The sequence below is a fragment of the Pseudophryne corroboree genome, chromosome 3 (assembly GCF_028390025.1).
Source record: "Pseudophryne corroboree isolate aPseCor3 chromosome 3, aPseCor3.hap2, whole genome shotgun sequence".
NCBI classification, from domain to species: Eukaryota; Metazoa; Chordata; class Amphibia; order Anura; family Myobatrachidae; genus Pseudophryne; species Pseudophryne corroboree.
The window spans coordinates 465,996,785-466,024,197 of record NC_086446.1 but is presented as its reverse complement, the minus strand read 5'-3'; the positions used below and the strand labels follow the sequence as shown (position 1 = coordinate 466,024,197).

At 48.4% G+C, this 27,413-nt stretch overlaps 1 protein-coding gene across 6 annotated transcripts in view; it reads right to left on the bottom strand.

The window, feature by feature from the left end:
* Positions 1-27,413, bottom strand: part of USP36 (ubiquitin specific peptidase 36) — a 211,766-nt gene that overhangs the window by 117,902 nt on the left and 66,451 nt on the right. For all 6 annotated transcript variants that reach the window (XM_063960725.1, XM_063960721.1, XM_063960724.1 and 3 more), the window contains one exon: positions 2,635-2,737. In XM_063960725.1, coding sequence (XP_063816795.1) covers positions 2,635-2,737 — 103 coding nt within the window. The remainder of the gene's footprint in view (positions 1-2,634; positions 2,738-27,413) is intronic.

Below are 27,413 nucleotides of genomic sequence, written 5' to 3'. Positions count from 1 at the left end.
CTAACTTCTGGCGGGAAAGGGTATAACGCCAATATTTGCTATCGGGGTAAACCCACGCATCATCACACACTTTATTTTATTTTATCTGATTCAGGAAAAACTACAGGTAGTTTTTTCACTCCCACATAATACCCTTTTTTGTGGTACTTGTAGTATCAGAAATATGTAACACCTCCTTCATTGCCCTTAACGTGTGGCCCTAATAAGGAATACGTTTGTTTATTCACCGTCGACACTGGATTCAGTGTCGGTGTCTGTGTCGACCGACTGAGGTAAATGGGCGTTATTAAAAACCCCTGACGGTGTTTCTGAGACGCCTGGACCGGTACTAATTGTTTGTCGGCCGTCTCATGTCGTCAACCGACCTTGCAGCGTGTTGACATTCTCACGTAATTCCCTAAATAAGCCATCCATACCGGTGTCGACTCCCTAGAGAGTGACATCACCATCATAGGCAATTGCTCCGCCTCCTCCAACATCGTCCTCATACATGTCGACACACACGTACCGACACACAGCACACACACCGGGAATGCTCTGACAGAGGACAGGACCCCACTAGCCCTTTGGAGAGACAGAGGGAGAGTTTGCCAGCACACACCAAAAAAACGCTATAATTACATAGGGACAACCTTATATAAGTGTTTCTCCCTTATAGCATCTTTAATATATTTATGTCGCCAATTTAGTGCCCCCCCTCTCTGTTTAAACCCTGTTTCTGTAGTGCAGTGCAGGGGAGAGTCTGGGAGCCTTCTCTCCAGCCTTTCTGTGAGAGAAAATGGCGCTGTGTGCTGAGGAGATAGGCCCCGCCCCTTTTTCGGCGGGCTCGTCTCCCGCTATTTATTGTATTTAGGCAGGGGTTAAATATCTCCATATAGCCTCTGGGGGCTATATGTGAGGTATTTTTAGCCTTATATAGGTTTACATTTGCCTCCCAGGGCGCCCCCCCCCAGCGCCCTGCACCCTCAGTGACTGCCGTGTGAAGTGTGCTGAGAGGAAAATGGCGCACAGCTGCAGTGCTGTGCGCTACCTTTAGAAGACTGCAGGAGTCTTCAGCCGCCGATTCTGGACCTCTTCTTGCTTCAGCATCTGCGAGGGGGCCGGCGGCGAGGCTCCGGTGACCATCCAGGCTGTACCTGTGATCGTCCCTCTGGAGCTTCATGTCCAGTAGCCAAGAAGCCAATCCATCCTGCACGCAGGTGAGTTCACTTCTTCTCCCCTCTGTCCCTCGTTGCAGTGATCCTGTTGCCAGCAGGAATCACTGTAAAATAAAAAACCTAAGCTAAACTTCTCTAAGCAGCTCTTTATGAGAGCCACCTAGAATTGCACCCTTCTCGGCCGGGCACAAAAATCTAACTGGAGTCTGGAGGAGGGTCATAGGGGGAGGAGCCAGTGCACACCACCTGACCTGTAAAAGCTTTACTTTTTGTGCCCTGTCTCCTGCGGAGCCGCTATTCCCCATGGTCCTTTCAGGAACCCCAGCATCCACTTAGGACGATAGAGAAATTTGGGATATATTGAATAGGTCTGTCGAAAACTGCTGTCTTTTCGACAGACGGCAGCTTTCGACTTTAATTGAATATACCCCACAGAGAAGAATGAGACCAGCACACAATTTACCTCAGCCAAAGCAGTGCTCCGCTGGGTACAATTCCAGAGCATTAGTAAGGCAGAATTTGTAAAATAGCCTAAATGCTCCCCCCCTCTCTATAAAACCCCCTGGTACCAGTACAAAAGGTGATTCAGTAGGTTTTGTGGAGGAGCAGCGCTTGCATGCAGCCTGGCAGTCAGCAGCAGCAGGAAATGGCGCCGTTCAGCCGCTGGTCCCACTCTTCGGGATGCCCTGCCTCCACACTGGCGTGCGGTCCCTCTGTGTTTATACTGGCTTTAATCAGTGTAAAAAGGAGTTTAATAACCCCTTTGTCAGCGCCAGTGTGGGTGTCTCAGTGGGCACTTCAGCCCGCAGCCAAGAGCCCACCGCCCTGTATGCTGCCATTTTCACAGGGGACCCGCTAACCGGGACCCCGGTGTCTGTACTCACTGCACCGCATCTTCTGTTAGGGGTGGCGGCATGCGGTCGGCGTGTGCGCACACCCTGGGGGCATGTGAAACAGCGCCTCAGGAGCTTAGTGTCCTGTCAGCGGGGATACGAACCATTAACCCTATAGGTGGTTGGTTGTTCCCCCCCTAAGTCTCCCGATGCAGGCAGACTGGTGCCAGCCAGTGCTGCCAGAAAAAAACAAATGAACACACATTTCTGAAGAAAACTCTCTAGAGCAGAGGAATGCACCCGGCTCCTTGGGCACAGACGGGAGGAGCCAGCACTCACTACTGATTTCTTAAAGTGCCAGGCTCCAATGGACCCGATCTATACCCCATGGTAACTACGTTTCCAAGTATCCCCTAGGACGTTAGAGAAAACCAGTTCAAACTCCAGTGTCAGCTACTTTAAAGTGTCTGGGTCTGGGACAAAGGGCCCAGCCACAAAATGAAAGGTTAACAGAGTGGAGTGAAGCTATGCCTGACAAATCACATATTTATGTCACTGCAGAAAAATGTGTACGGTGTGTAAATCAAAATTTTTAAACAAACATAGGGCTAGATGGGATGTCAAAAGGAAGTCTGGACACTTACTTGGTGTATCCATTCAGACAGGCCTTTTGCATGGCATCAACTGTATAGCGCAGGAACTCATGTGCATCTTCTTGGCTTCCAAATCGGAAATGACGAGCAATCTCTGAATAAAGAATTAGAGAAGTGGATGGATATTTTACTCACACACACACAATATTAATAATACAGATGTATCCTCATTCATGATTGCTGCAGTTGTGCTAAACGGCCCCTTTGGTGCTCCAGGTCCTATGAGACTCTGCTAGCATATGGCGTATTTTTTTGCAGAAAAAACATCTTAATCACAACGGTGATGCAACTAGGACACACCAGGAGACCGTGCTAATTAATTTGATATATTCAACACTGGTATATCTGTGTGCGACTGAGTGTCTGAATCTGTATACAAAGTGCTACGATGCACCAGCTTTTAGCCACACCAAGTTCCATTGTGGTTCGTATACACGGCTCAGTCGCGCACAGATATACAAGTGTTGCATATCAAATTAGTCAACAGTGTCTCCTGGTGCAACATAGTCACAAACCATTGCGATTAAGATGCATTTTTAGCAAAAAAGACAAAAAATGCTAGCAGATTCTCACAGGACCTGGCACAACGTGTTGCGACAAAGACGCATTTTTGGCAAAGAAAGACGCCTGCACTCGTGGATTTGCGCGGGACCTGTCAGATCACTCCCACTAGGCATCTTAATCTGCATAGCGAATTGAGGCTAGATACACACATCTGTATTCCCCAGTTTAAACATGAATCCAGATAAATTATCTAGATTAATGACTTTTCTATCCAGAACATGGACTTGAGTAATTAAAAACTAGTTCAGATATATTTAGCTAGGATATTAACTTCACAGTCAGTTTTTCAGGATACGGAGTTGTTATGGCAGTAACTGCTAGATGGCGTCTGGAAGCCCCATGTCAACAGAACCGAACAGCTTTTGTTAACACAATATGGGGTCAAATCAATTAGTGATGAGATGTGAATGTGCACATCACCACTTACTATGGTAACCCAATGATGCAGACTTTCCTGCATACCTCTATGGCGTTGAAATGAAAATCTGCGATGTTGGTGGCAGTGAGCTGGAAAAAATTGGAACACCAATTGGTATCAAATACAGCGGAAGGGTTGTGTATCGGGTTACCGGCGCCGGGTATCCCAGCGGTCAGCAATCCGACCGCAGGATCCCGGCAGCGGAATGCCGGCGGAGGGGAACGCAACAAGCCCCTTGCGGGCTTTGTGCCAACCCGCGGTCACCACAGGTTCTATTCCCACTCAGTGGGTCTCGTGGACACCCAGGAGTGGGAATAGTCTCTGGTAGTCGCCATGCCGACTGTTGGGATCTAGAGGGGGCGGGCGGGATTTAGGGGGAGGTAACGTGACCGACCGGTCACATAACTACATCCCCAGCGGAAGGGACCCAGAACTAGTGGTTGTGGTGTTGCAGCCACAGTAAGTGACCAATTTAATGCAAAGCAGCAATGACAGGAGTGATTTTATAATGTGCCCTGTGGGTGACTACTGATTTCCCTGGTTGGAGCTTTTACAGTTTAAAAATTCTCAAAATTAGAGCTTGAAAGTCCTTTTTAAGTACTCGCCCATTTTACTTCGGAGTTGAACTCACACTGGCCTTACATACTACTCCACATTTTGGCACCTCTTTGTACGAGTTCAAGCTCATCTTGATCACCTCAGAGTGTCTGTCTGAGCAATCACTTCTGTTCACTTGTCAAATACTTAATTTTATTACACTATGGTGAATTTTTCCTTTATTTGAGGTTTTATAGAGTATCTATATGAAAGATTATGATCACACTCATTTTCAAGTGCCACTTGATAATATACTGTACTAATAATAAAAATGTTGTTGGTTTGACTTCCTAATTTTTATTTGGCAACACTTTTTTTTTTTAAATTGATTTTAACTATTTACACTTGAGAAGGTGTACACTGCTACCTTGAGGTGTAGGAGGTTCATTCCTGGAGCGGGCACAAACTCAAAGGGCGGAATTTAAATGTTGTTCAGCTGGCAGCCAGTAGATAGTTCCGGTCGGGAATGATGGCTGCCGACGTCTCCATTTTTGCTGGCACCCTCAGGTGGTGGTGACCCGTTTGGGCACCAAAAATGCTTTACTAAACTAAACACGACTCTTATGAGAGCTATCAGGGCGATAAAAAATTTAAAATTAAATATCACCCCGCGGTGTCCTGTCACTTTAGACAGGAGATTGGTCGCGATGATCAACTGCATATCGCCCATTGTGTTTGTGGTATTGGCTCCTCCCTCTCTACACCCTGGACTCTCCCTCCAGCTGTCAGTTTGAACTTAAGCAGAGAGAAGGCTAAAACCAACACTCAGTCAAGAACAGTAAAACAAACAAAATTAATAATAAATACGATTAGCAGAAAAGAAGGGTGGGAACACAATATCCACCAGATGAATTCAGAGAAAGCGATTTAGGGGGCAATTTAAGTAAAAGAGAAGAAACATCAGGAGTGAAAAACTGACGTTTTTTGCCATGTTTCCTGATGTTACTCCTGTAATTAATTTTCGGGCAATCCAATTTGGCCACCAGTTCAGTGAAAATAGTTTGTTTTAGGAGAAACAGAATCGTTTTCGGGGATTTGTTTCTCCTGCCTGAGGCAACAGAACCATAATCCCGAATAAACTGTGGCTCGGGCTGTTTATCGGGGATAATTGAATAGCCGTGGACACGACAATTACCCTCTTAATGGTAAGTACCAAAAATCCTATTATTTTCTGTTTCATCCTATCTGGAGGATATTGCAACCTTGGGGAGTTTCCAAAGCATTCCTTAAGGGTGGAAAATAACAGGCACAGCTATTTGCAACACCTTGGGGTATATTTACTAAGGTCCCGATTTTGACCGAGATGGTGTTTTTTCTTCAAAGTGTCATCTCGGGAATTTACTAAACTCAAATCTCGGCAGTGATGAGGGCATTCCTATTTTTTTGGAAGTCAAAGAAAAAAAATACGAATGAATACACCATCGGTCAAATACGACTGTTTTTTGATACAACTCGGTAATTTACTAAAAAGTGTATTTCACGAACACTGCCGGCAATAGCAAAACACTGCAGTGAAAAAATACAAATCGTAAAAAAAAGCAGATTTAAAACAGACCTGCTTTTTTTTACCGTGTGCGGATAGGCATGCACGGATCCATGAGATCCGTGCATGTTTATCAGTGGGAAGGCGTGGGAAAGTGTTAAATTGTCAGGAAAAAAATGCGTGGGGTCCCCCCTCCTAAGCAAAACCAGCCTCGGGCTCTTTGAGCCGGACCTGGTTGAAAAGATATGGGGGGAAAAATGACAGGGGTTCCCCCATATTTAATCAACCAGCACAGGGCTCTGCGCCTGGTCCTGGTTCCAAAAATACGGGGGACAAAAAGCGTAGGGGTCCCCCGTATTTTTGAAACCAGCGCCGGGCTCCACTAGCCAGGTACATAATGCCACAGCTGGGGGACACTTTTATACTGGTCCCGGCGGCCCTGGCATTACATACCCAACTAGTCACCCTTGGCCGGGGTACCCTGGAGGAGTGGGAACCCCTTAAATCAAGGGGTCCCCCCCTCCAGCCACCCAAAGGCCAGGGGTGAAGCCCGAGGCTGTCCCCCCCCCCCCATCCAAGGGCGGCGGATGGGGGGCTGATAGCCTTTTGAAAAAAATGTGAATATTGTTTTTAGTAGCAGTACTACAAGTCCCAGCAAGCCTCCCCCGCAAGCTGGTACTTGGAGAACCACAAGTACCAGCATGCGGTGGAAAATCGGGCCCGCTGGTACCTGTAGTACTACTACTAAAAAAATACCCCCAAAAAAACAGGACACACACACACCGTGACAGTATAAGTTTATTACATACATGCACACCTCCAAACATACATACTTACCTATGTTCACACGAGGCTCGGTTCTCTTCTCCATGTAGAATCCTAGGGGTACCTGTGAAAAAAAATTATACTCACATAATCCAGTGTACCTTCTGTTCTTTGTATAATCCACGTACTTGGCAAAACAAAAAAACGGAAACCCGACCACGCACTGAAAGGGGCCCCATGTTTACACATGGGACCCCTTTCCCCGACTGCCAGGACCCCCCCCCCCCCTGACTCCTGTCAAAGAGGGTCCCTTCTGCCAATCAGGGAGCGCCACGTCGTGGCACCCTCCAGATTGGCTGTGTGCTCCTGTAGTGTCTGTGAGGCAGCACACGGCACAGATACAATGTAGCGCCTATGCGCTCCATTGTATCCATTGGTGGGAACTTTGCGGTCAGCGGTTGACCGAAAGTAACCTCAAGACTTTCAAAGGGGCGTGACCTGGCTCCTCCCTCTATATCCCTCCCCAGACTCAGTTTGGAACTGTGCCCGGCGAGACGGACATTATGAGGAAAGAACTTAACAAACAAGGTGAGCCAACACCAGCTCACGCCATAAGCATGCCGTATAACATGGCAGATAACCGAACACGTCAACGGACATGGACAAAACCTCAGCAACAAGCTGAAGAAAAAAACAAAAACACAACCTGTGTGTAACCAGAACTAAACTGCAGATACAGTACGCACTGGGACAGGCGCCCAACATCCTCTACGGACTCATAGAAAAGGATTTACCGGTAGGTATTTAAAATCCTATTTTCTATTTCGTCCTAGAGGATGTTGGGCACACTCAAAAGACCATGGGGTTTATACCAAAGCTCAATAGCGGGCGGGAGAATGCGGATGACTCTGCAGCACCGATTGACCAAATTTAAGGTCTTCATCGGCCAAGGTATCAAACTTGTAGAATTTAGCAAACGTGTTCGACCCCGACCAAGTAGCAGCTCGGCAAAGTTGCAATGCCGAGACACCCCGGGCAGCCGCCCAGGACGAACCCACCTTCCTAGTGGATTGTGCCTTCACTGATTCCGGCAACGGCAAGCCTGCCGTTGAATGAGCCTGCTGAATCGTCTGACATATCCAGTGGGCAATGGTCTGCTTGGAAGCAGGAACCCCAATCTTATTGGGAGCATACAAAATAAACAGAGACTCTGTTTTCCTCAATGGAGCTGTCCTGGCTACTTAAATCTTTAAAGCTCTGACCACATCCATATACTTATTCTCAGCCAAAGCGCCAGTAGCCACTGACACCACAATAGGTTGGTTGATATGAAAAGAGGAAACCACCATTGGCAGAAATTGTTGCCGAGTTCGCAACTCTGCTCTATCTTCACGGAAAATTAAATAAAGGCACATGTGAGACAAGGCCGCCAACTCCGACGCCCGCCTTGCGGATGCCAACGCCAACAAAATGACAACTTTCCAAGTGAGGAATTTTAACTCCACTTTACGCAAAGGTTCAAACCAATGTGACTGAAGGAAAGATAATACGACGTTAAGGTCCCAAGGTGCCACAGGGGGCACAAAAGAAGGTTGGATGTGCAACACCCCTTTCACAAAGGTCTGCACTTCAGGAAGTGAGGCCAATTGTTTCTGAAAGAAAATGGACAAGGCAGAAATCTGCACTTTAATGGAGCCTAATTTAAGGCCCGCATCCACTCCATTCTGTAGAAAATGGAGAAAACGTCCAAGGTCAAATTTCTCCACTGGAGTTCTCTTGGACTCGCACCAGGAAATATATTTCCTCCAAATACGGTGATCGTGCTTTGACGTCACAGCCTTCCTGGCAAGAATAAGAGTAGGTATGACTTCACTGGGAATACCCTTCCGGGCTATACAGATGCCCCCACAGTGCCCCCCCCCCATCCGTGCTACTTACTGCTCCTTTCGGCAGGACACGGAGGAGAGCGCGGCTATGTTGGGCGGCGGCGTGTAGCTCTTGAAACCAGCCGCCGGCTCGAGAGCCAATCAGAGCTTGCGGACCGGCAGCCGCGGCTCCTGATTGGCTGCCGGTCCGCGAGCTCTGATTGGCTCACGAACCAGCGGCTGGTTTCAAGTTCTACACGCCGCCGCGCTCTCCTCCCTGTCCTGACACCGACAGCTGAGACACGCTGCCGCCGGACTGAGCGGCGGCGTGTCTCACTGGGAGAAGAGGGTGGGCCGGAGCAAACGGCTTCGCGGGCCTTATACGGCCCGCGGGCCGGAGGTTCCCCACCCCTGCTTTAGAGGTTATGATACCTGTGTTGATGGACACGTCGCCAAGATCGTAGCCGGCCTGAAGCTTGGATAAGCTTCACTATAGACAATAACTCCACTCTGTGAGTACCGGAACTGAGCCCAGTGACTTAGTTTTCATGCTAGGCTTTTTTTTAGCATGGTGCCGCACCTGTCCGGTTTTAATGGGTAAAATGCGCCCTGCCCCTTTAGCAGCACCCCGCTAAAACAGCCTGCCTGTTGCTGCCGCTGCGTGACTAAATGTGCCATCTATTCACATTAAAAGGGAGAGCTTGGAGGAAGTCCAGTACCTACGGAAGTACATGAAAATTCCTCAGAATAGTCATCTCATCAACTACTAAACACCGGAGTATCTCGTGACTGAGCTCCGTACACAGGTGACTTGTGATTTAACCTTGAAGCCATTAGGTCTACTTCCAATAAGTTGTCTGAACTCCTCTGGTTGAAGTGATTACTCTCCTGGGTGGATGGTGTGAAGGCTTAAGTAATTCACTCACAGTTCTCAACTCCTGGGATGAAGGTTGGCAAGATTGCCGGTACATACCTTCACATCTATCAAAACACTAAAAACAGACTCGATGCCAACAGCCCCTGGGGACAGCTGCGGCTATAAAGTGCGCCACAGCTCTCCTAGCTGCCACCAGTCTGGAGTTTCCAAAGATACTTCTATTTTTAAGTCAAAATAAAATATAAAATAAAATAAAACAAATGAAAAACTAGTTTTATGGTAAGAACTTACCGTTGTTAAAACTCTTTCTGCGAGGTACACTGGGCTCCACAAGGATGGACAATGGGGTGTAGAGTAGGATCTTGATCCGAGGCACCAACAGACTCAAAAGTTTTGACTGTTTCCAGAATGCACAGCGCCAGTCCTCTATAACCCCGCCTCCCTACACAGGAGCTCAGTTTTTTAGTTAACCAGCCCAATTCAGTAGCAGGAAAAGAGACGACAACGGTTAGTAGCCACATACACCACACTCTCACGACAAGAGAAGTGTCAGCGGCTAATGCCATACCAACCCGAAGAAGCTAAGTGCGTCAGGGTGGGCGCCTTGTGGAGCCCAGTGTACCTCGCAGAAACAGTTTTAACAACGGTAAGTTCTTACCATAAAACTCATTTTCTGCTGCGGGGTACACTGGGCTCCACAAGGATGGACAATGGGGATGTCCTAAAGCAGTTCCTTATGGAAGGGGACGCACTGTAGCGGGCACAAGAACCCGGCGTCCAAAGGAAGCATCCTGGGAAGCTGCAGTATCGAAGGCATAGAACCTTATGAACGTGTTCCCGGAGGACCACGTAGCCGCCTTGCACAATTGGTCAAGGGTCGCACCACGTTGGGCCGCCCAAGAAGGTCCAACAGACCGAGTAGAATGGGCCGTAATGTGAGCAGGAGCTGACAGACCAGCCTTCACATAAGCATGTGCAATCACCATTCTAATCCACCTGGCCAGGGTCTGCTTGTGAGCAGGCCAGCCACATTTGTGAAATCCAAACAAAACAAAGAGAGAATCAGATTTTCGAATAGAAGCAGTTCTCTTCACAAAGATACGGAGAGCCCGTACCACATCCAAAGACCGCTCTTTGGGAGACAAATCAGAAGAGACAAAGGCCAGAACCACAATCTCCTGATTAAGGTGGAACGAAGAAACCACCTTAGGTAAATATCCGGGACGAGTCCTAAAAACCGCCCGGTCACGGTGAAAAATCAGATATGGGGAACTACAAGACAAGGCACCCAAATCCGACACTCTTCTAGCAGAGGCAATAGCCAGCAAGAACACCACCTTAAGGGAAAGCCACTTAAGGTCAGCTGAACCAAGGGGTTCAAACGGAGGCTCCTGCAACGCCTCCAAAACCACCGACAAGTCCCAAGGAGCCACAGGCGGGACATAGAGAGGTTGGATACGCAACACACCCTGAGTGAAAGTATGAACATCAGGTAAAGTCGCAATTTTTCTCTGAAACCACACCGACAAGGCAGAAATATGAGCCTTGAGGGAGGCCAGACGCAGGCCTAAATCCAGGCACTGCTGCAGAAAAGCCAAAAGTTTGGCTGTACTAAACTTGGAAGCGTCATAATTGTTAGATGCGCACCAAACAAAGTAGGAATGCCAGACTCTATGGTAAATCCGAGCAGAAGCCGGTTTCCGGGCCCACAACATAGTTTTAATGACCTCTTCAGAAAAACCCTTAGCCCCCAAGACGGAAGCTTCAAGAGCCACGCCGTCAAAGACAGCCGGGCTAGGTCCTGGTAGACACAGGGGCCCTAAACGAGGAGGTCTGGGCGTTGTGGAAGTAGAATTGGACGCTCTGACGATAGGCCTTGCAGTTCTGAGAACCAGTGCCGTCTGGGCCATGCTGGAGCTATGAGAAGCAGAATTCCTTTTTCTTGCTTGAACTTCCGAATTACCCTGGGCAGGAGTGACACCGGAGGGAACACGTACGGCAGCCGAAACCTCCACGGCACCGCCAGCGCATCCACGAATGCTGCTTGAGGATCCCTTGTCCTTGCTCCGAAGACTGGAACCTTGTGATTGTGTCGAGACGCCATCAGATCTACGTCTGGAAGACCCCACTTTTCCACTAGGAGTTGAAACACTTCTGGATGGAGGCCCCACTCGCCGGCATGCACGTCCTGACGACTGAAAAAGTCCGTTTCCCAATTCAGGACTCCCAGAATAAAGATTGCCGATATGGCCGGTAGATGGCGTTCAGCCCAATGTAGAATCCGTGAGACTTCCTTTATTGCCAAACGGCTTCGAGTGCCGCCTTGATGATTTATGTAAGCCACTGTGGTGGCGTTGTCCGACTGTACTTGAACAGGACGGTTCTGAATTACATGCTGGGTCAGGTTCAATGCATTGAAGACCGCCCGCAATTCCAGAATGTTGATCGAGAGGAGAGATTCCTCCTTGGTCCACCGACCCTGGAGGGAGTGTTGCTCCAGCACCGCGCCCCAACCTCTTGGACTGGCATCTGTCGTCAACAGGACCCAGTTGGATATCCAGAAGGGACGGCCCCTGCACAATTGTTGGTCCTGGAGCCACCAGAGCAGCGACAGACGGACCTCCGAAGTCAATGAGATCATTTGAGACCTGATCCGGAGAGGCAGGCCGTCCCACTTGGCTAGAATCAGCCTCTGGAGGGGGCGAGAATGGAATTGAGCATACTCCACCATGTCGAATGCTGATACCATGAGGCCCAGCACTTGTATCGCCAAATGCATCGACACTTGCGGACGAGAAAGGAAGCAACGAATCCTGTCCTGAAGCTTCAGGACCTTCTCCTGGCACAAGAACAACCTCTGGTTGTGAGTGTCCAATAGCGCTTCCAGATGCACCATGCTCTGAGCAGGGATCAGAGAGGATTTCTTCCAGTTGATGAGCCACCCGTGGGCTTGTAGAAACCGGACCGTCATATCCAGATGACGAAGGAGAATTTCTGGGGAATTTGCCAGGATTAACAAGTCGTCCAGATACGGCAGTATCCTGACCCCTTGACGGCGGAGTACCACCGTCATCACCGCCATTACTTTGGTGAAGACTCGCGGAGCCGTTGTTAAACCAAAAGGTAACGCCCGAAACTGGTAATGGAGGTTGCCAATAGCAAACCTCAGGTATTGCTGATGTGACGCTGCTATAGGAATATGCCGGTAAGCATCCTGTATGTCCAGGGAGACCATGTAGTCCCCAGGTTCCAAGGCCAGGACTATAGAGCGAAGGGTTTCCATACGGAACTTGGAAACCTTCACAAACCTGTTCAATGCCTTGAGGTTGAGAATGGGCCGTGAGGACCCATTCGGTTTCGGGACTAGAAACAGCGGAGAATAGTACCCCCGGCCCCTCTGCGCAAGAGGCACCTGTACTACGACTCCTGTATCCAGGAGGGTCTGTACCACCGAATGCAGAGTGTTTGCCTTTGTCTGGTCCGACGGGACGTCTGTCTGGCAAAATCGATGAGGGGGTCGGTTTTTGAAGGCTATGGCGTAACCTCGAGTGACGACTTCCCGTACCCAGGCATCTGAAGTGGTCTTCAACCATTCCTGGGTATAACCTAGAAGCCGGGCCCCCACCCTGGGATCCCCCAGGGGGAGGCCCGCCCCGTCATGCGGCAGGCTTATCGGCCTTGGAAGCTGGCTGACGGGCCGCCCAGGCTCTTTTTGGCTTCGCAAGAATAAGGTAAGTATTACCCAAAGGTATTCGGGCGCTGTGAGGCGAGATGCTTGGCTAAGCAGCAGCCTATGTTTAGAGGGAAGTCACTCCCTGTGCGGTATACTAAGAAAAAAGAAGAAGGCTGCGCTGCCAGAGGAAAGGACAATATCAATCACTAAGTGTGTAAATTTTAAGAACAATTTATTAAAAAACAATAACTCATTAAAAAAAACAGTATTCTGTGCAAGATAGTATGCCAAATGCATGCATAAAAGTGAGGTTTTACCCAGGTGTTGGTTCAGGACATGTGTTTTGTATTCTATAGGATCCATTCCAAATTTTACCCTTAAATAGTAGAAATGTCCAGTTAGAATCCACTGTGGAAAGTCCCTTTTAGATGATATTTAGAGAGTCCATTATAGGTTCCATATGCCGCTAGAGGGTTAATTGCAATGTCCCATGAAATGGTGAGTACCTCATGCAGTGCGGAGATTGGATGGTGCCTCTCTGGGACTCCTCTGGATAGCTGGTGAACAGTGAGGGCTGGTTCGGGTCCAAATCAAAGTTGTCCTATTCCAAAAGATGAATACCTGACGCGTTTCGCTGCATCAACCTTGCAGCTTTTTCAAAGGTGTACTGTGGTGTCTGGGTTTGGGCTTTATATACCCTAGACAAAATGGTGGCCTAATTGGCACCTGGATGCACATTTCCTGTTTCTCACATACATAACTTTTTCTAATAATTAAAACTATTATGATATATATAGGAGACAGACCTACTTATGTAAAGAAACCATTGGTAATATGAAACTGTTATTTCAACTCCTAGTAAATACTTTATTTCTTTAATAGTTTCTTAATATGGAATATACTGATCCAATCAGAGGATTTGTTTACTACTATGTAGTCATAGAAACCATTCCCGAGGTTATTTCATAGGTTGAATTGGAGATCATGTGATCAGTATTTGTCATGTGATAAGTATCACATGATCAGTATGAACATCATCTGATAAACTTTCAGAGTGTATAGTTAAACTAAATACTTTTTCTCTAAGTTTGGGGGCAGCAGCAACTGCTAGCTGGTTATATTCCTCTCTGGTTCTGTCCCCCTTATAATAAAAATAGCGCAGGGACCCGGCGATCATTCCCGGACCGTTGACATGGCAACGGAGGCCGGAAGTGACGCGGTACCTTGAGTGGCCAATGGTTATTCCCAAGCCGTCGCCATGGTGACGCGGCTCGGAATGAACGGCGCTATATTAAGAAACTTTTAAAGAAATAAAGTATTTACTAGGAGTTGAAATAAAAGTTTCATATTACCAATGGTTTCTTTACATAAGTAGGTCTGTCTCCTATATATATCATAGTAGTTTTAATTATTAGAAAAAGTTATGTATGTGAGAAACAGGAAATGTGCATCCAGGTGCCAATTAAGCCACCATTTTGTCTAGGGTATATAAAGCCCAAACCCAGACACCACAGTGCACCTTTGAAAAAGCTGCAAGGTTGATGCAGCGAAACGAGTCAGTTATTCATCTTTTGGAACAGGACAACTTTGATTTGGACCCGAACCAGCCCTTACTGTTTACCAGCTATCCAGAAGAGTCCCAGAGAGGCACCATCCAATCTCCGCACTGCATGAGGTACTCACCATTTCATGGGACATTGCAATTAACCCTCTAGCGGCATATGGAACCTATAATGAACTCTCTAAATATCATTTAAAAGGGACTTTCCACAGTGGATTCTAACTGGACATTTCTACTATTTAAGGGTAAAATTTGGAACGGATCCTATAGAATACAAAACACATGTCCTGAACCAACACCTGGGTAAAACCTCACTTTTATGCATGCATTTGGCATACTATCTTGCACAGAATACGTTTTTTTTAATGAGTTGTTGTTTTTTAATAAATTGTTCTTAAAATTTACACACTTAGTGATTGATATTGTCCTTTCCTCTGGCAACGCAGCCTTCTTCTTTTTTCTTTTTGGCTTCGGCTTACCAGGTTTGGAAGTGCGGGCCTGCTTGTTGTACGCCTGACCTTTTTGAAGGACGAAAGGGGCAAAAGGACGTACCCTTAGCCTTCGACACAGACAGGCAGTTTTGTCAGTAGCAAAGGCAGCCACTATCTTATTTAAGTCCTCCCCAAACAGAATATCTCCCTTGAAAGGGAGTACCTCAAGGGTTTTTCTAGAGTCCAGATCCACAGACCAGGATCTCAGCCACAATATCCGGCGAGCCAGGACTGACGTAGTAGAGGCCTTGGCTACTAGGATACCGGCATCAGAAGCCGCCTCTTTAATATAGCGAGAAGCTGTGACAATATATGACAAGCATTGTCTAGCATGGTCAGTGGAGATTTCAGCTTCTAACTCCAAGGCCCATGCTTCAATAGCCTCTGCAGCCCATGTAGCTGCAATAGTGGGCCTTTGTGCAGCACCCGTGAGGGTGTAAATCGCTTTCAGACAACCCTCCACAAGTTTATCCATAGGCTCTTTTAGAGACGTGACGGTAGTGACAGGCAGAGCTGAGGAAACCACCATCCTAGCCACATGTGAGTCCACTGGAGGAGGCGTTTCCTAATGCTTAGACAGCTCTGGAGCGAGGGGATAGCGAGCCAGCATCTCCTTTTGAGGCACAAACTTCGTACCCGGGTTTTCCCAGGACTCCTGACGTATATCCACTAGGTGATCAGAGTGAGGTAAAATAAGATTTCACTTACCGGTAAATCTATTTCTCGTAGTCCGTAGTGGATGCTGGGGACTCCGTAAGGACCATGGGGAATAGACGGGCTCCGCAGGAGACATGGGCACTTTAAGAAAGAATTTAGATTCTGGTGTGCTCTGGCTCCTCCCTCTATGTCCCTCCTCCAGACCTCAGTTAGAGAAACTGTGCCCGGAAGAGCTGACAGTACAAGGAAAGGATTTTGGAAATCCAGGGCAAGACTCATACCAGCCACACCAATCACACCGTATAACTTGTGATAAACTTACCCAGTCAACAGTATGAACAACAACAGAGCATCAGTTCAACCCTGATGCCACAATAACATAGCCCTTATTGCGGCAATAACTATATATAAGTATTGCAGAAAAAGTCCGCACTTGGGACGGGCGCCCAGCATCCACTACGGACTATGAGAAATAGATTTACCGGTAAGTAAAATCTTATTTTTTCTAACGTCCTAGTGGATGCTGGGTACTCCGTAAGGACCATGGGGATTATAACAAAGCTCCCTAACGGGCGGGAGAGTGCGGATGACTCTGCAGCACCGATTGAGCAAACAATAGGTCCTCCTCAGCCAGGGTATCAAACTTGTAGAACTTTGCAAAAGTGTTTGAACCTGACCAAGTAGCAGCTCGGCATAGTTGTAATGCCGAGATCCCTCGGGCAGCCGCCCAAGAAGAGCCCACCTTCCTAGTGGAATGGGCTTTAACTGATTTTGGCAGCGGCAATCCAGCCGCAGAATGAGCCTGCTGAATCGTGTTACAGATCCAGCGAGCAATAGTTTGCCTCGAAGCAGGAGCACCCAGCTTGTTGGATGCATAAAGGATAAACAGTGACTCCGTTTTCCTGACTCTAGCCGTTCTGGCTACATAAACCTTCAAAGCCCTGACCACATCTAGTAACTAGGAATCCTCCAAGTCACGAGTAGCCACAGGCACCACAATAGGTTGGTTCATATGAAAAGATGACACCACTTTTGGCAGAAATTGTGGACGGGTCCGCAATTCTGCCCTGTCCATATGGAAAACCAGATAGGAGCTTTTATGTGACAAAGCCGCTAATTCTGACACACGCCTAGCCGAAGCCAAGGCTAATAGCATGACCACCTTCCACGTGAGATATTTTAACTCCACGGTTTTAAGTGGCTCAAACCAGTGTGACTTCAGGAAACTCAACACCACGTTAAGATCCCAAGGTGCCACTGGAGGCACAAAAGGGGGCTGAATATGCAGCACTCCCTTTACAAACGTCTGAACTTCAGGCAGAGAAGCCAGTTCTTTTGAAAGAAAATAGACAGGGCCGAAATCTGGACCTTAATGGAACCCAATTTTAGGCCCAAATTCACTCCTGACTGTAGGAAGTGAAGGAAACGGCCCAGCTGGAATTCCTCTGTAGGAGCATTCCTGGCCTCACACCAAGAAACATATTTTCGCCATATACGGTGATAATGTTTAGCTGTCACGTCCTTCCTAGCCTTTATCCGCGTAGGAATGACCTCGTCCAGAATGCCCTTTTCTGCTAGGATCCGGCGTTCAACCGCCATGCCGTCATACGCAGCCGCGGTAAGTCTTGGAACAGATAGGGCCCCTGTTGCAACAGGTCCTGTCTTAGAGGAAGAGGCCACGGGTCCTTTGTGAGCATTTCTTGCAGATCTGGATACCAGGTTCTTCGTGGCCAATCTGGAACAATGAGGATTGTTCTCACTCCTCTTTTTCTAATTATCCTCAGCACCTTGGGTAAGCGAGGAAGAGGAGGAAATACATAGACCGACTGGAACACCCACGGTGTCACCGGTGCGTCCACAGCTATCGCCTGAGGGTCTCATGACCTGGCGCAATACCTCTGTAGCTTTTTGTTGAGGCGGGATACCATCATGTCCACCTGTGGCAGTTCCCACTGACTTGCAATCTGCGTGAAGACTTCTTGATGAAGTCCCCACTCTCCCGGGTGGAGGTCGTGCCTGCTGAGGAAGTCTGCTTCCCAGTTGTCCACTTCCGGGATGAACACTGCTGACAGTGCGCTTACGTGTTTCTCTGCCCAGCGAAGAATTCTGGTGGCTTCTGACTGAATCAGAACCGGTTGGTCGCGAAGCAGGGTCTCCGCTTGACGTAGGGCGTTGTATACGGCCCTTAGTTCCAGGATGTTGATGTGAAGGCAAGTCTCCTGACTTGCCCACAGACCTTGGAACTTTTTTCCCTGTGTGACTGCTCCCCACCCTCGGAGGCTTGCATCCGTGGTCACCAGGATCCAGTCCTGAATGCCAAATCTGAGGCCCTCGAGAAGGTGAGCACTCTGCAGCCACCACAGGAGAGACACCCTGGCCCTGGGGGATAGGGTGATTAACCGATGCATCTGAAGATGTGATCCGGACCACTTGTCCAGTAAGTCCCATTAAAAGGTCCTCGCATGGAACCTGCCGAAGGGAATGGCCTCGTATGATGCCACCATCCTTCCCAGGACTCGAGTGCAGTGATGCACTGACACCTGTTTTGGTTTTAACAGGTTCCTGACCAGAGTCATGAGCTCCTGAGCTCTCTCTATCGGGAGATAAACCCTTTTCTGGTCTGTGTCTAGAAACATGCCTAGGAAAGGCAGATGAGCCGTAGGAACCAACTGCGACTTTGGAATATTTAGAATCCAGCCGTGTTGCCGTTACACTTCCAGAGAAAGTGATACGCTGTTCAGCAACTGCTCTCTTGATCCCGCTTTTATGAGGAGATCGTCCCAGTACGGGATAATTGTGACACCTTGCTTCCACAGGAGCACCATCATTTCCGCCATTACCTTAGTGAAGATTCTCGGGGCCGTGGAGAGGCCAAACGGTTACGTCTGAAATTGGTAATGACAATCCTGTACCGCAAATCTTAGGTACGCCTGATGAGGTGGATAAATGGGGACATGAAGGTATGCCTCATTTATGTCCAGAGACACCATAAAATCTCCCCCTTTCAGGCTTGCGATGACCGCTCTTAGCGATTCGAACTTGAACCCTTTCAGGTATATGTTCAGGGATTTTAAATTCAATATGGGTCTGACCGAACCGTCCGGTTTCGGGACTACAACCTGGTCGAATAATAGCCCCTCCTTGTTGAAGGAGGGGAACCTTGACCACCACCTGTTGAAGATACAATTTGTGAATTGCAGTTAACACTATTTCCCTCTCGTGGGGGGAAGCCGGCAGGGCCGTCGGTGAGGGGGCATCTCCTCAAAGTCCAGCTAGTATCCCTGAGACACACTATCTATTGCCCAGGGATCCAACAGGGAGTGAACCCACTTGTGGCTGAAATTACGAAGATGTGCCCCCACCGGGCCTAGCTCCGCCTGTGGAGCCCCAGCGACATGCGGTTGATTTTGTAGAGGCCGGGGAGGACTTCTGTTCCTGGGAACTAGCTATGTTGTGCAGCTTCTTTCCTCTGCCCCTGCCTCTGGCAAGAAAGGACGTACCTCTGACTTTCTTGTTTCTTTGTGATCGAAAGGCTGCATTTGATAATGTCGTGCTTTCCTAGGCTGTGCAGGAATATAAGGCAAAAGATCAGAATTACCAGCTATAGCTGTGGAGACCAGGTCCGAGATCCCTTCTCCACAAAATCCTCAGCCTTCTATATGCCTCTTAAGTCGGCATCACCTGTCCATTGCATATCTACAGGACACGTCAAGCAGAAATCGACATAGCGATGACTCTAGAACCAAGTAGACTAATGCCTCTTTGGGCATGTTTTATATATACACGTTGAGTCTCCCTTATCCAAAATGCTTGGGACCAGAGGTATTTTGGATATGGGATTTTTCCGTATTTTGGAATAATTGCATACCATAATGAGATATCATGGTGATGGGACCTAAATATAAGCACAGAATGCATTTATGTCTCATATACACCTTATACACACAGCCTGAAGGTCATTTTAGCCAATATTTTTTATAACTTTGTGCATTAAACAAAGTGTGTCTACATTCACACAATTCATTTATGTTTCATATACACCTTATACACACAGCCTGCAGGTCATTTAATACAATATTTTTAATAACTTTGTGTATTAAACAAAGTTTGTGTACATTGAGCCATCAAAAAACAAAGGTTTCACTCTCTCAGTCTCACTCAAAAAAGTCCGTATTTCGGAATATTCCGTATTTCGGAATATTTGGATATGGGATACTCAACCTGTATATATATATCTTAAGACAGCATCTTTAATATATATATCTATATATATATATATATATATACACATATATATATATATACATACTAGGGTCTCAATCTCTGCTGATAAGGTACCTGTCCACGCTGCTACAGCGCTATAAACCCATGCCGACACAATCGCCGGTCTGAGTAGTGTACCAGAATGTGTACGCTATCTGCAGGATCCCTGAGGATAGCTGTTAAGTCAGGGCTACCTTTTGGGCAAACGTGATACCCTAGGGGAAGATTCCCATCGTAACCTGGCCCTAGTAGGGGAAGGATATTCCCTGAGAATTCTTTGTGGGAAACTGCAGTCTCTTGTCTGGAGATTCCCGCTCTTTTTCATCATGAGAGGAGGGAAATTTACCTCAGCTTTCTTCCCCTTAAACATGTGTACCCTTGTGTCAGGGACAGATGAGTCATCAGTGATATGCAAATCATCTTTTATTACAATAATCATATATTGAATACTTTCCTGCCATTTTGAAGTCGACACTGGAGTCAGACTCCGTGTCGATATCAGTGTCTATTATTTTGGATAGTGAGCATTGAGAGACTCTGAAGGTCTCTGCGACATAGGGACAGACATGGGTAGATTCCCTGTCTGTTCTCTAATCTTTAGTGCAATAAATTCACCTTAGCACTTAATTACACATATCCAAACAGGTGTCGGCGTTGTCGACGGAGACACCCCTCACACACATTTGCTTCATCTCCTCCTTAGGGGAGCCTTTTACCTCAGACATGTCGACACACACGTACAGACACACCACACACTCAGGGAATGCTCATCTGAAGACAATTCCCCCACAAGGCCCTTTGGAGAGACAGAGAGAGAGTATGCCAGCACACACCCCAGCGCTATTAACCCAGGAATAACACAGTCACTTAATGTTAACCCAGTAGCTGCTGTTTATAATGATTTATGCGCCTAATTATGTGCCCCCCCTCTCTTTTTACCCTCTTCTACCGTGTATCTGCAGGGGAGAGGCTGGGGAGCTTCCTCTCAGCGGTGCTGTGGAGAAAAACCATGGCGCTGGTGAGTGCTGAGGAAGAAGCCCCGCCCCCTCGACGGCGGGCTTCTGTCCCGCTTAAATTTTTCGGACCATAAGACGCACCTGACCATAAGAAGCACCTAGTTTTTAGAGGAGGAAAACAGGAAAAAAAATATTCTGAACCAAATAGTGTAATATAATATTTAAGAAACTGAGGGGGGGGGAGAGTCACTTTATTATGGCAAATATTTAAGAGTAAACCTTGGCATTTGCTGAAATTGCGGTAGATCTTTATACACACACACACACTCTCACTGTAAACACAGGTTCCCCGCATCCAGCCTGCATTAAACACACACACATACACTGTAAACACAGGTTCCCCGCTTCCAGCCTGCATTAACCACTCTGAGAAAGGAAGAGGTGAGGGGGGGAGAGCGGGGGGACTCACTTTATTGCCTGTCACAGCCTGTCAGTTTACGCTGCCCAAAGCACTCTACTCTGAGGAAGGAATCGGAGGAGGTGAGGGGAGGGAGCGGGGGAGTCACGTGATGCCGGCGCTCTGCTGCCGCGCTCTCAGATGCCAGGCTCTGAGATGACGGCAAAGCAGCAGCAGCAGACAGGACCCGCCGCTACCCGCACCCGATAACTGCTGCCTCTCCCACCCAGTGCGCTCCCACCCAGCGCATTGAGAGCACTCCATAAGGTTTTTATTGCTCTGCATATGTATTATTCGGACCATAAGACGCATGTATTTTCCCCCCCACATTTTTGGGGAGAAAAAGTGTGTCTTATGGTCCGACAAATACGGGTACATTTTCTTGGCGGGGGCTAATACATATATACATTGCCCAACTGTATATATGCTAAACTTTTGCCAAAGAGGTTCCAATTGCTGCCCAGGGCGCCCCCCCCTGCGCCCTGCACCCTTACAGTGACCGGAGTATGTGAGGTGTGTGTGGGAGCAATGGCGCACAGCTGCAGTGCTGTGCGCTACCTCAGTGAAGACTGGAGTCTTCTGCCGCCGATTTCGAAGTCTTCTTGCTTCTTATGCTCACCCGGCTTCTGTCTTCCGGCTCTGCGACGGGGACGGCGGCGCGGCTCCGGGATCGGACGACAAAGGGTGAGATCCTGTGTACGATCCCTCTGGAGCTAATGGTGTCCAGTAGCCTAAGAAGCAGGACCTATCTTCAGAGAGTAGGGCTGCTTCTCTCCCCTCTGTCCCACGATGCAGGGAGTCTGTTGCCAGCAGAGCTCCCTGAAAATAAAAAACCTAACAAAATACTTTCTTACAGCAAGCTCAGGAGAGCTCACTGAACAGCACCCAGCTCGTCCGGGCACAGATTCAAACTGAGGTCTGGAGGAGGGACATAGAGGGAGGAGCCAGAGCACACCAGAATCTAAATTCTTTCTTAAAGTGCCCATGTCTCCTGCGGAGCCCATCTATTCCCCATGGTCCTTACGGAGTCCCCAGCATCCACTACGACGTTAGAGAAAACTTGTTTAACCACCTTCTGACGCCTGAACCTATCAGGTTTCTTAGGAGGGACGGATGGCTCGGGATCATCCGTAATCTGTAGAATTAACTTAATAGCCTCCAAAAAATCAGGAACATCCACATGTGAACTACCCTCCCCATCAGCCGTATCTGAGTCAGAAACTGTGGGGTCAGTGTAAGTGCCGTCTTCATCAGACGAGGGGTCAGTGACAGCAGTGGATTGTGAGGAGACAAGCGCTCGCTTAGAGGACCCCTTGGATTTAGGCGAGCGATGGTCAGACTTTTTAGTAGTCAGGGACTGGTTCAACTTCTTCAATTGAGCAGATAAATCGTCCGCCCACGGCGGGTTAGCTGCAGGGACCACATACGGTTATACCGGCATTGGGGGTCCCATTGGGGGTGTTAGTTTATGAACTAGCGTATGCAGAAGCGTGGAAAAAGCGGCCCACGGTGGGTTATTATGTGCCTCCGTTGCCACAGTCCCACTGGGGGGCAAGGAGCCCCCAGAACCAGAGCCCACAGCTGCTATATTCCCCTCATAGGGATCTGTGGCTTCAACAACACCGGCAGTGTGTTCAGCCCCAGAACCGTTACCCTCAGAAGCAGACATGATATAACTTGCAGTATCAGGTAACACAGTACAATTGGCAGCAGCACAATAATAAGATTTTACTTACCGGTAAATCTATTTCTCGTAGTCCGTAGTGGATGCTGGGGACTCCGTAAGGACCATGGGGAATAGACGGGCTCCGCAGGAGACAGGGCACTTTAAGAAAGAATTTGGATTCTGGTGTGCTCTGGCTCCTCCCTCTATGTCCCTCCTCCAGACCCCAGTTAGAGAAACTGTGCCCGGAAGAGCTGACAGTACAAGGAAAGGATTTTGGAATCCAGGGCAAGACTCATACCAGCCACACCAATCACACCGTATAACTTGTGATAAACTTACCCAGTTAACAGTATGAACAACAACAGAGCATCAGATCAACCCTGATGCAACTATAACATAACCCTTATTTAAGCAATAACTTTATACAAGTATTGCAGAAGAAGTCTGCACTTGGGACGGGCGCCCAGCATCCACTACGGACTACGAGAAATAGATTTACCGGTAAGTAAAATCTTATTTTCTCTAACGTCCTAGTGGATGCTGGGGACTCCGTAAGGACCATGGGGATTATACCAAAGCTCCCAAACGGGCGGAAGAGTGCGGATGACTCTGCAGCACCGAATGAGCAAACACAAGGTCCTCCTCAGCCAGGGTATCAAACTTGTAGAACTTTGCAAAAGTGTTCGAAGCTGATCAAGTAGCTGCTCGGCAAAGCTGTAATGCCGAGACCCCTCGGGCAGCCGCCCAAGAAGAGCCCACCTTCTTTGTGGAGTGGGCTTTTACTGATTTTGGCAGAGGCAATCCAGCCGCAGAATGAGCCTGCTGAATCGTGTTACAGATCCAGCGAGCAATAGTTTGCTTTGAAGCAGGAGCACCCAGCTTGTTGGATGCATACAGGATAAACGACTCAGTTTTCCTGACTCTAGCCGTTCTGGCTACATAAACCTTCAAAGCCCTGACCACATCTAGTAACTCGGAATCCTCCAAGTCACGAGTAGCCACAGGCACCACAATAGGTTGGTTCATATGAAAAGATGACACCACTTTTGGCAGAAATTGTGGACGGGTCCGCAATTCTGCCCTGTCCATATGGAAAACCAGATAGGAGCTTTTATGTGACAAAGCCGCTAATTCTGACACACGCCTAGCCGAAGCCAAGGCTAATAGCATGACCACCTTCCACGTGAGATATTTTAACTCCACGGTTTTAAGTGGCTCAAACCAGTGTGACTTCAGGAAACTCAACACCACGTTAAGATCCCAAGGTGCCACTGGAGGCACAAAAGGGGGCTGAATATGCAGCACTCCCTTTACAAACGTCTGAACTTCAGGCAGAGAAGCCAGTTCTTTTGAAAGAAAATAGACAGGGCCGAAATCTGGACCTTAATGGAACCCAATTTTAGGCCCAAAGTCACTCCTGACTGTAGGAAATGAAGGAAACGGCCCAGCTGGAATTCCTCCGTGGGGGCATTCCTGGCCTCACACCAAGAAACATATTTTCGCCATATACGGTGATAATGTTTAGCCGTCACGTCCTTCCTAGCCTTTATCAGCGTAGGAATAACCTCATCCGGAATGCCTTTTTCTGCTAGGATCCGGCGTTCAACCGCCATGCCGTCAAACGCAGCCGCGGTAAGTCTTGGAACAGACAGGGCCCCTGTTGCAACAGGTCCTGTCTTAGAGGCAGTGGCCATGGGTCCTCTGTGAGCATTTCTTGCAGATCTGGATACCAAGTCCTTCTTGGCCAATCCGGAACCATGAGTATTGTTCTCACTCCTCTTTTTCTTATGATTCTCAGCACCTTGGGTATGAGAGGAAGAGGAGGAAATACATAAACCGACTCGAACACCCACGGTGTCACTAGTGCGTCTACAGCTATCGCCTGAGGGTCTCTTGACCTGGCGCATTACCTCTGTAGCTTTTTGTTGAGGCGGGATGCCATCATGTCCACCTGTGGCAGTTCCCACCGACTTGCAATCTGCGTGAAGACTTCTTGATGAAGTCCCCACTCTCCCGGGTGGAGGTCGTGCCTGCTGAGGAAGTCTGCTTCCCAGTTGTCCACTCCCGGAATGAACACTGCTGACAGTGCCTGCACGTGATTCTCCGCCCAGCAAAGAATTCTGGTGGCTTCCTCCATCGCCACCCTGCTCCTTGTGCCGCCTTGGCGGTTTACATGAGCCACTGCGGTGATGTTGTCTGACTGAATCAGAACCGATTGGTCGCGAAGCAGGGTCTCCGCTTGACGTAGGGCGTTGTATATGGCCCTTAGTTCCAGGATGTTGATGTGAAGGCAAGTCTCCTGCCTTGACCACAGACCTTGGAAATTTCTTCCGTGTGACTGCCCCCCACCCTCGGAGGCTTGCATCCGTGGTCATCAGGACCCAGTCCTGAACGCCGAATCTGCGGCCCTCGAGAAGGTGAGCACTCTGCAGCCACCAAAGGAGAGACACCCTGGCCCTGGGGGATAGGGTGATCAGCCGATGCATCTGAAGATGTGATCCAGACCACTTGTCCAACAGATCCCATTGAAAGGTCCTCGCATGGAACCTGCCGAAGGGAATGGCCTCGTATGATGCCATCATCTTTCCCAGGACTCGCGTGCAGTGATGCACCGACACCTGTTTTGGTTTTAATAGGTCTCTGACCAGTGTCATGAGCTCCTGAGCCTTCTCCATCGGGAGATAAACCCTCTTCTGGTCTGTGTCCAGAATCATGCCCAGGAAGGGCAGACGAGTCATAGGAATCAACTACGACTTTGGAATATTTAGAATCCAGCCGTGCTGTTGTAACACATCCCGAGAGCGTGCTACGCTGATCAGCAACTGCTCTCTGGACCTCGCCTTTATGAGGAGATCGTCCAAGTATGGGATAATTGTGACCCCATGCTTTCGCAGGAGCACCATCATTTCCGCCATTACCTTGGTAAATATTCTCGGTGCCGTGGAGAGACCAAACGGCAACGTCTGGAATTGGTAATGACAATCCTGTACCACAAATCTGAGGTACGCCTAATGAGGTGGATAAATGGGGACATGAAGGTATGCATCCTTTATGTCCAGAAACACCATAAAATCCCCCCCCTTCCAGGCTTGCGATGACCGCTCTGAGCGATTCGAACTTTTCAGGTATATGTTCAGGGATTTTAAATTCAATATGGGTCTGACCGAACCGTCCGGTTTCGGTACCACAAACATGGTCGAATAATAACCCTTTCCTTGTTGAAGGAGGGGAACCTTGACCACCACCTGCTGAAGATACAATTTGTGAATTGCAGCTAACACTATTTCCCTCTCTAAGGGGGAAGCTGGCAGGGCCGATTTGAGGTATCGGTGAGGGGGCATCGCTTCGAATTCCAGCTTGTATCCCTGAGACACAATCTCTATTGCCCAGGGATCCACCTAGGAGTGAACCCACTTGTGGCTGAAATTTCGGAGACGCGCCCCCACCGGGCCTAGCTCCGCCTGTGGAGTCCCAGCGTCATGCGGTGGATTTAGTGGAAGCCGGGGAGGACTTCTGTTCCTAGGAACTAGCTGTGTTGTGCAGCTTCCTTCCTCTGCCCCTGCCTCTGGCAAGAAAGGACGCACCTCGGACTTTCTTGCCTTTTTGTAATCGAAAGGACTGCATTTGGTAATACGGTGCTTTCTTAGGTTGTGAGGGAACATATGGCAAAAAATTTGACTTTCCAGCAGTAGCTGTGGAGACCAGGTCCGAGAGACCCTCCCCAAACAATTCCTCACCCTTGTAAGGTAAAACCTCCATGTGCCTTTTTGAGTCGGCATCACCTGTCCATTGCCGACTCCACAGGACCCTTCTGGCAGAAATCGACATTGCATTTATTCTAGAGCCCAGTAGGCTAATGTCTCTTTGAGCATCTCTTATATACAGGACAGCGTCTTTTATATGCCCCAGGGTCATTAATATAGTATCCTTGTCTAAGGTATCAAGTTCCTCAGATAAGGTATCCGTCCATGCTGCTACAGCACTACACACCCAGGCCGACGCAATTGCCAGCCTTAGTAAGGTACCTGAATGTGTATAAATGGACTTCAGGGTACACTCTTGCTTTCTATCCGCAGCATCTTTTAGGGTGGCCGTATCCTGTGACGGCAGGGCTACCCTCTTGGATAAGCGTGTTAAAGCTTTGTCCACCCTAGGGGAGGATTCCCAGCGTAACCTGTCCGTTGGCGGGAAAGGATACGCCATAAGCATCCGTTTGGAAATCTGCCGTTTTTTATCTGGAGACTCCCAAGCCTTTTCACATAACTCATTTAGCTCATGTAAAGGGGGAAAGGTCACCACCTGCCTTTTTTCCCCCCATACATATGAACCCTCTTGTCAGGGACTGGGGTTTCCTCTGTGATGTGCAACACATCCTTCATTGCTATAATCATATAACGGATGGCTTTAGCCAATTTAAGCTGTAACTTTGCATCATCGTAATCGACACTGGAGTCAGAATCCATGTCGGTATCTGTGT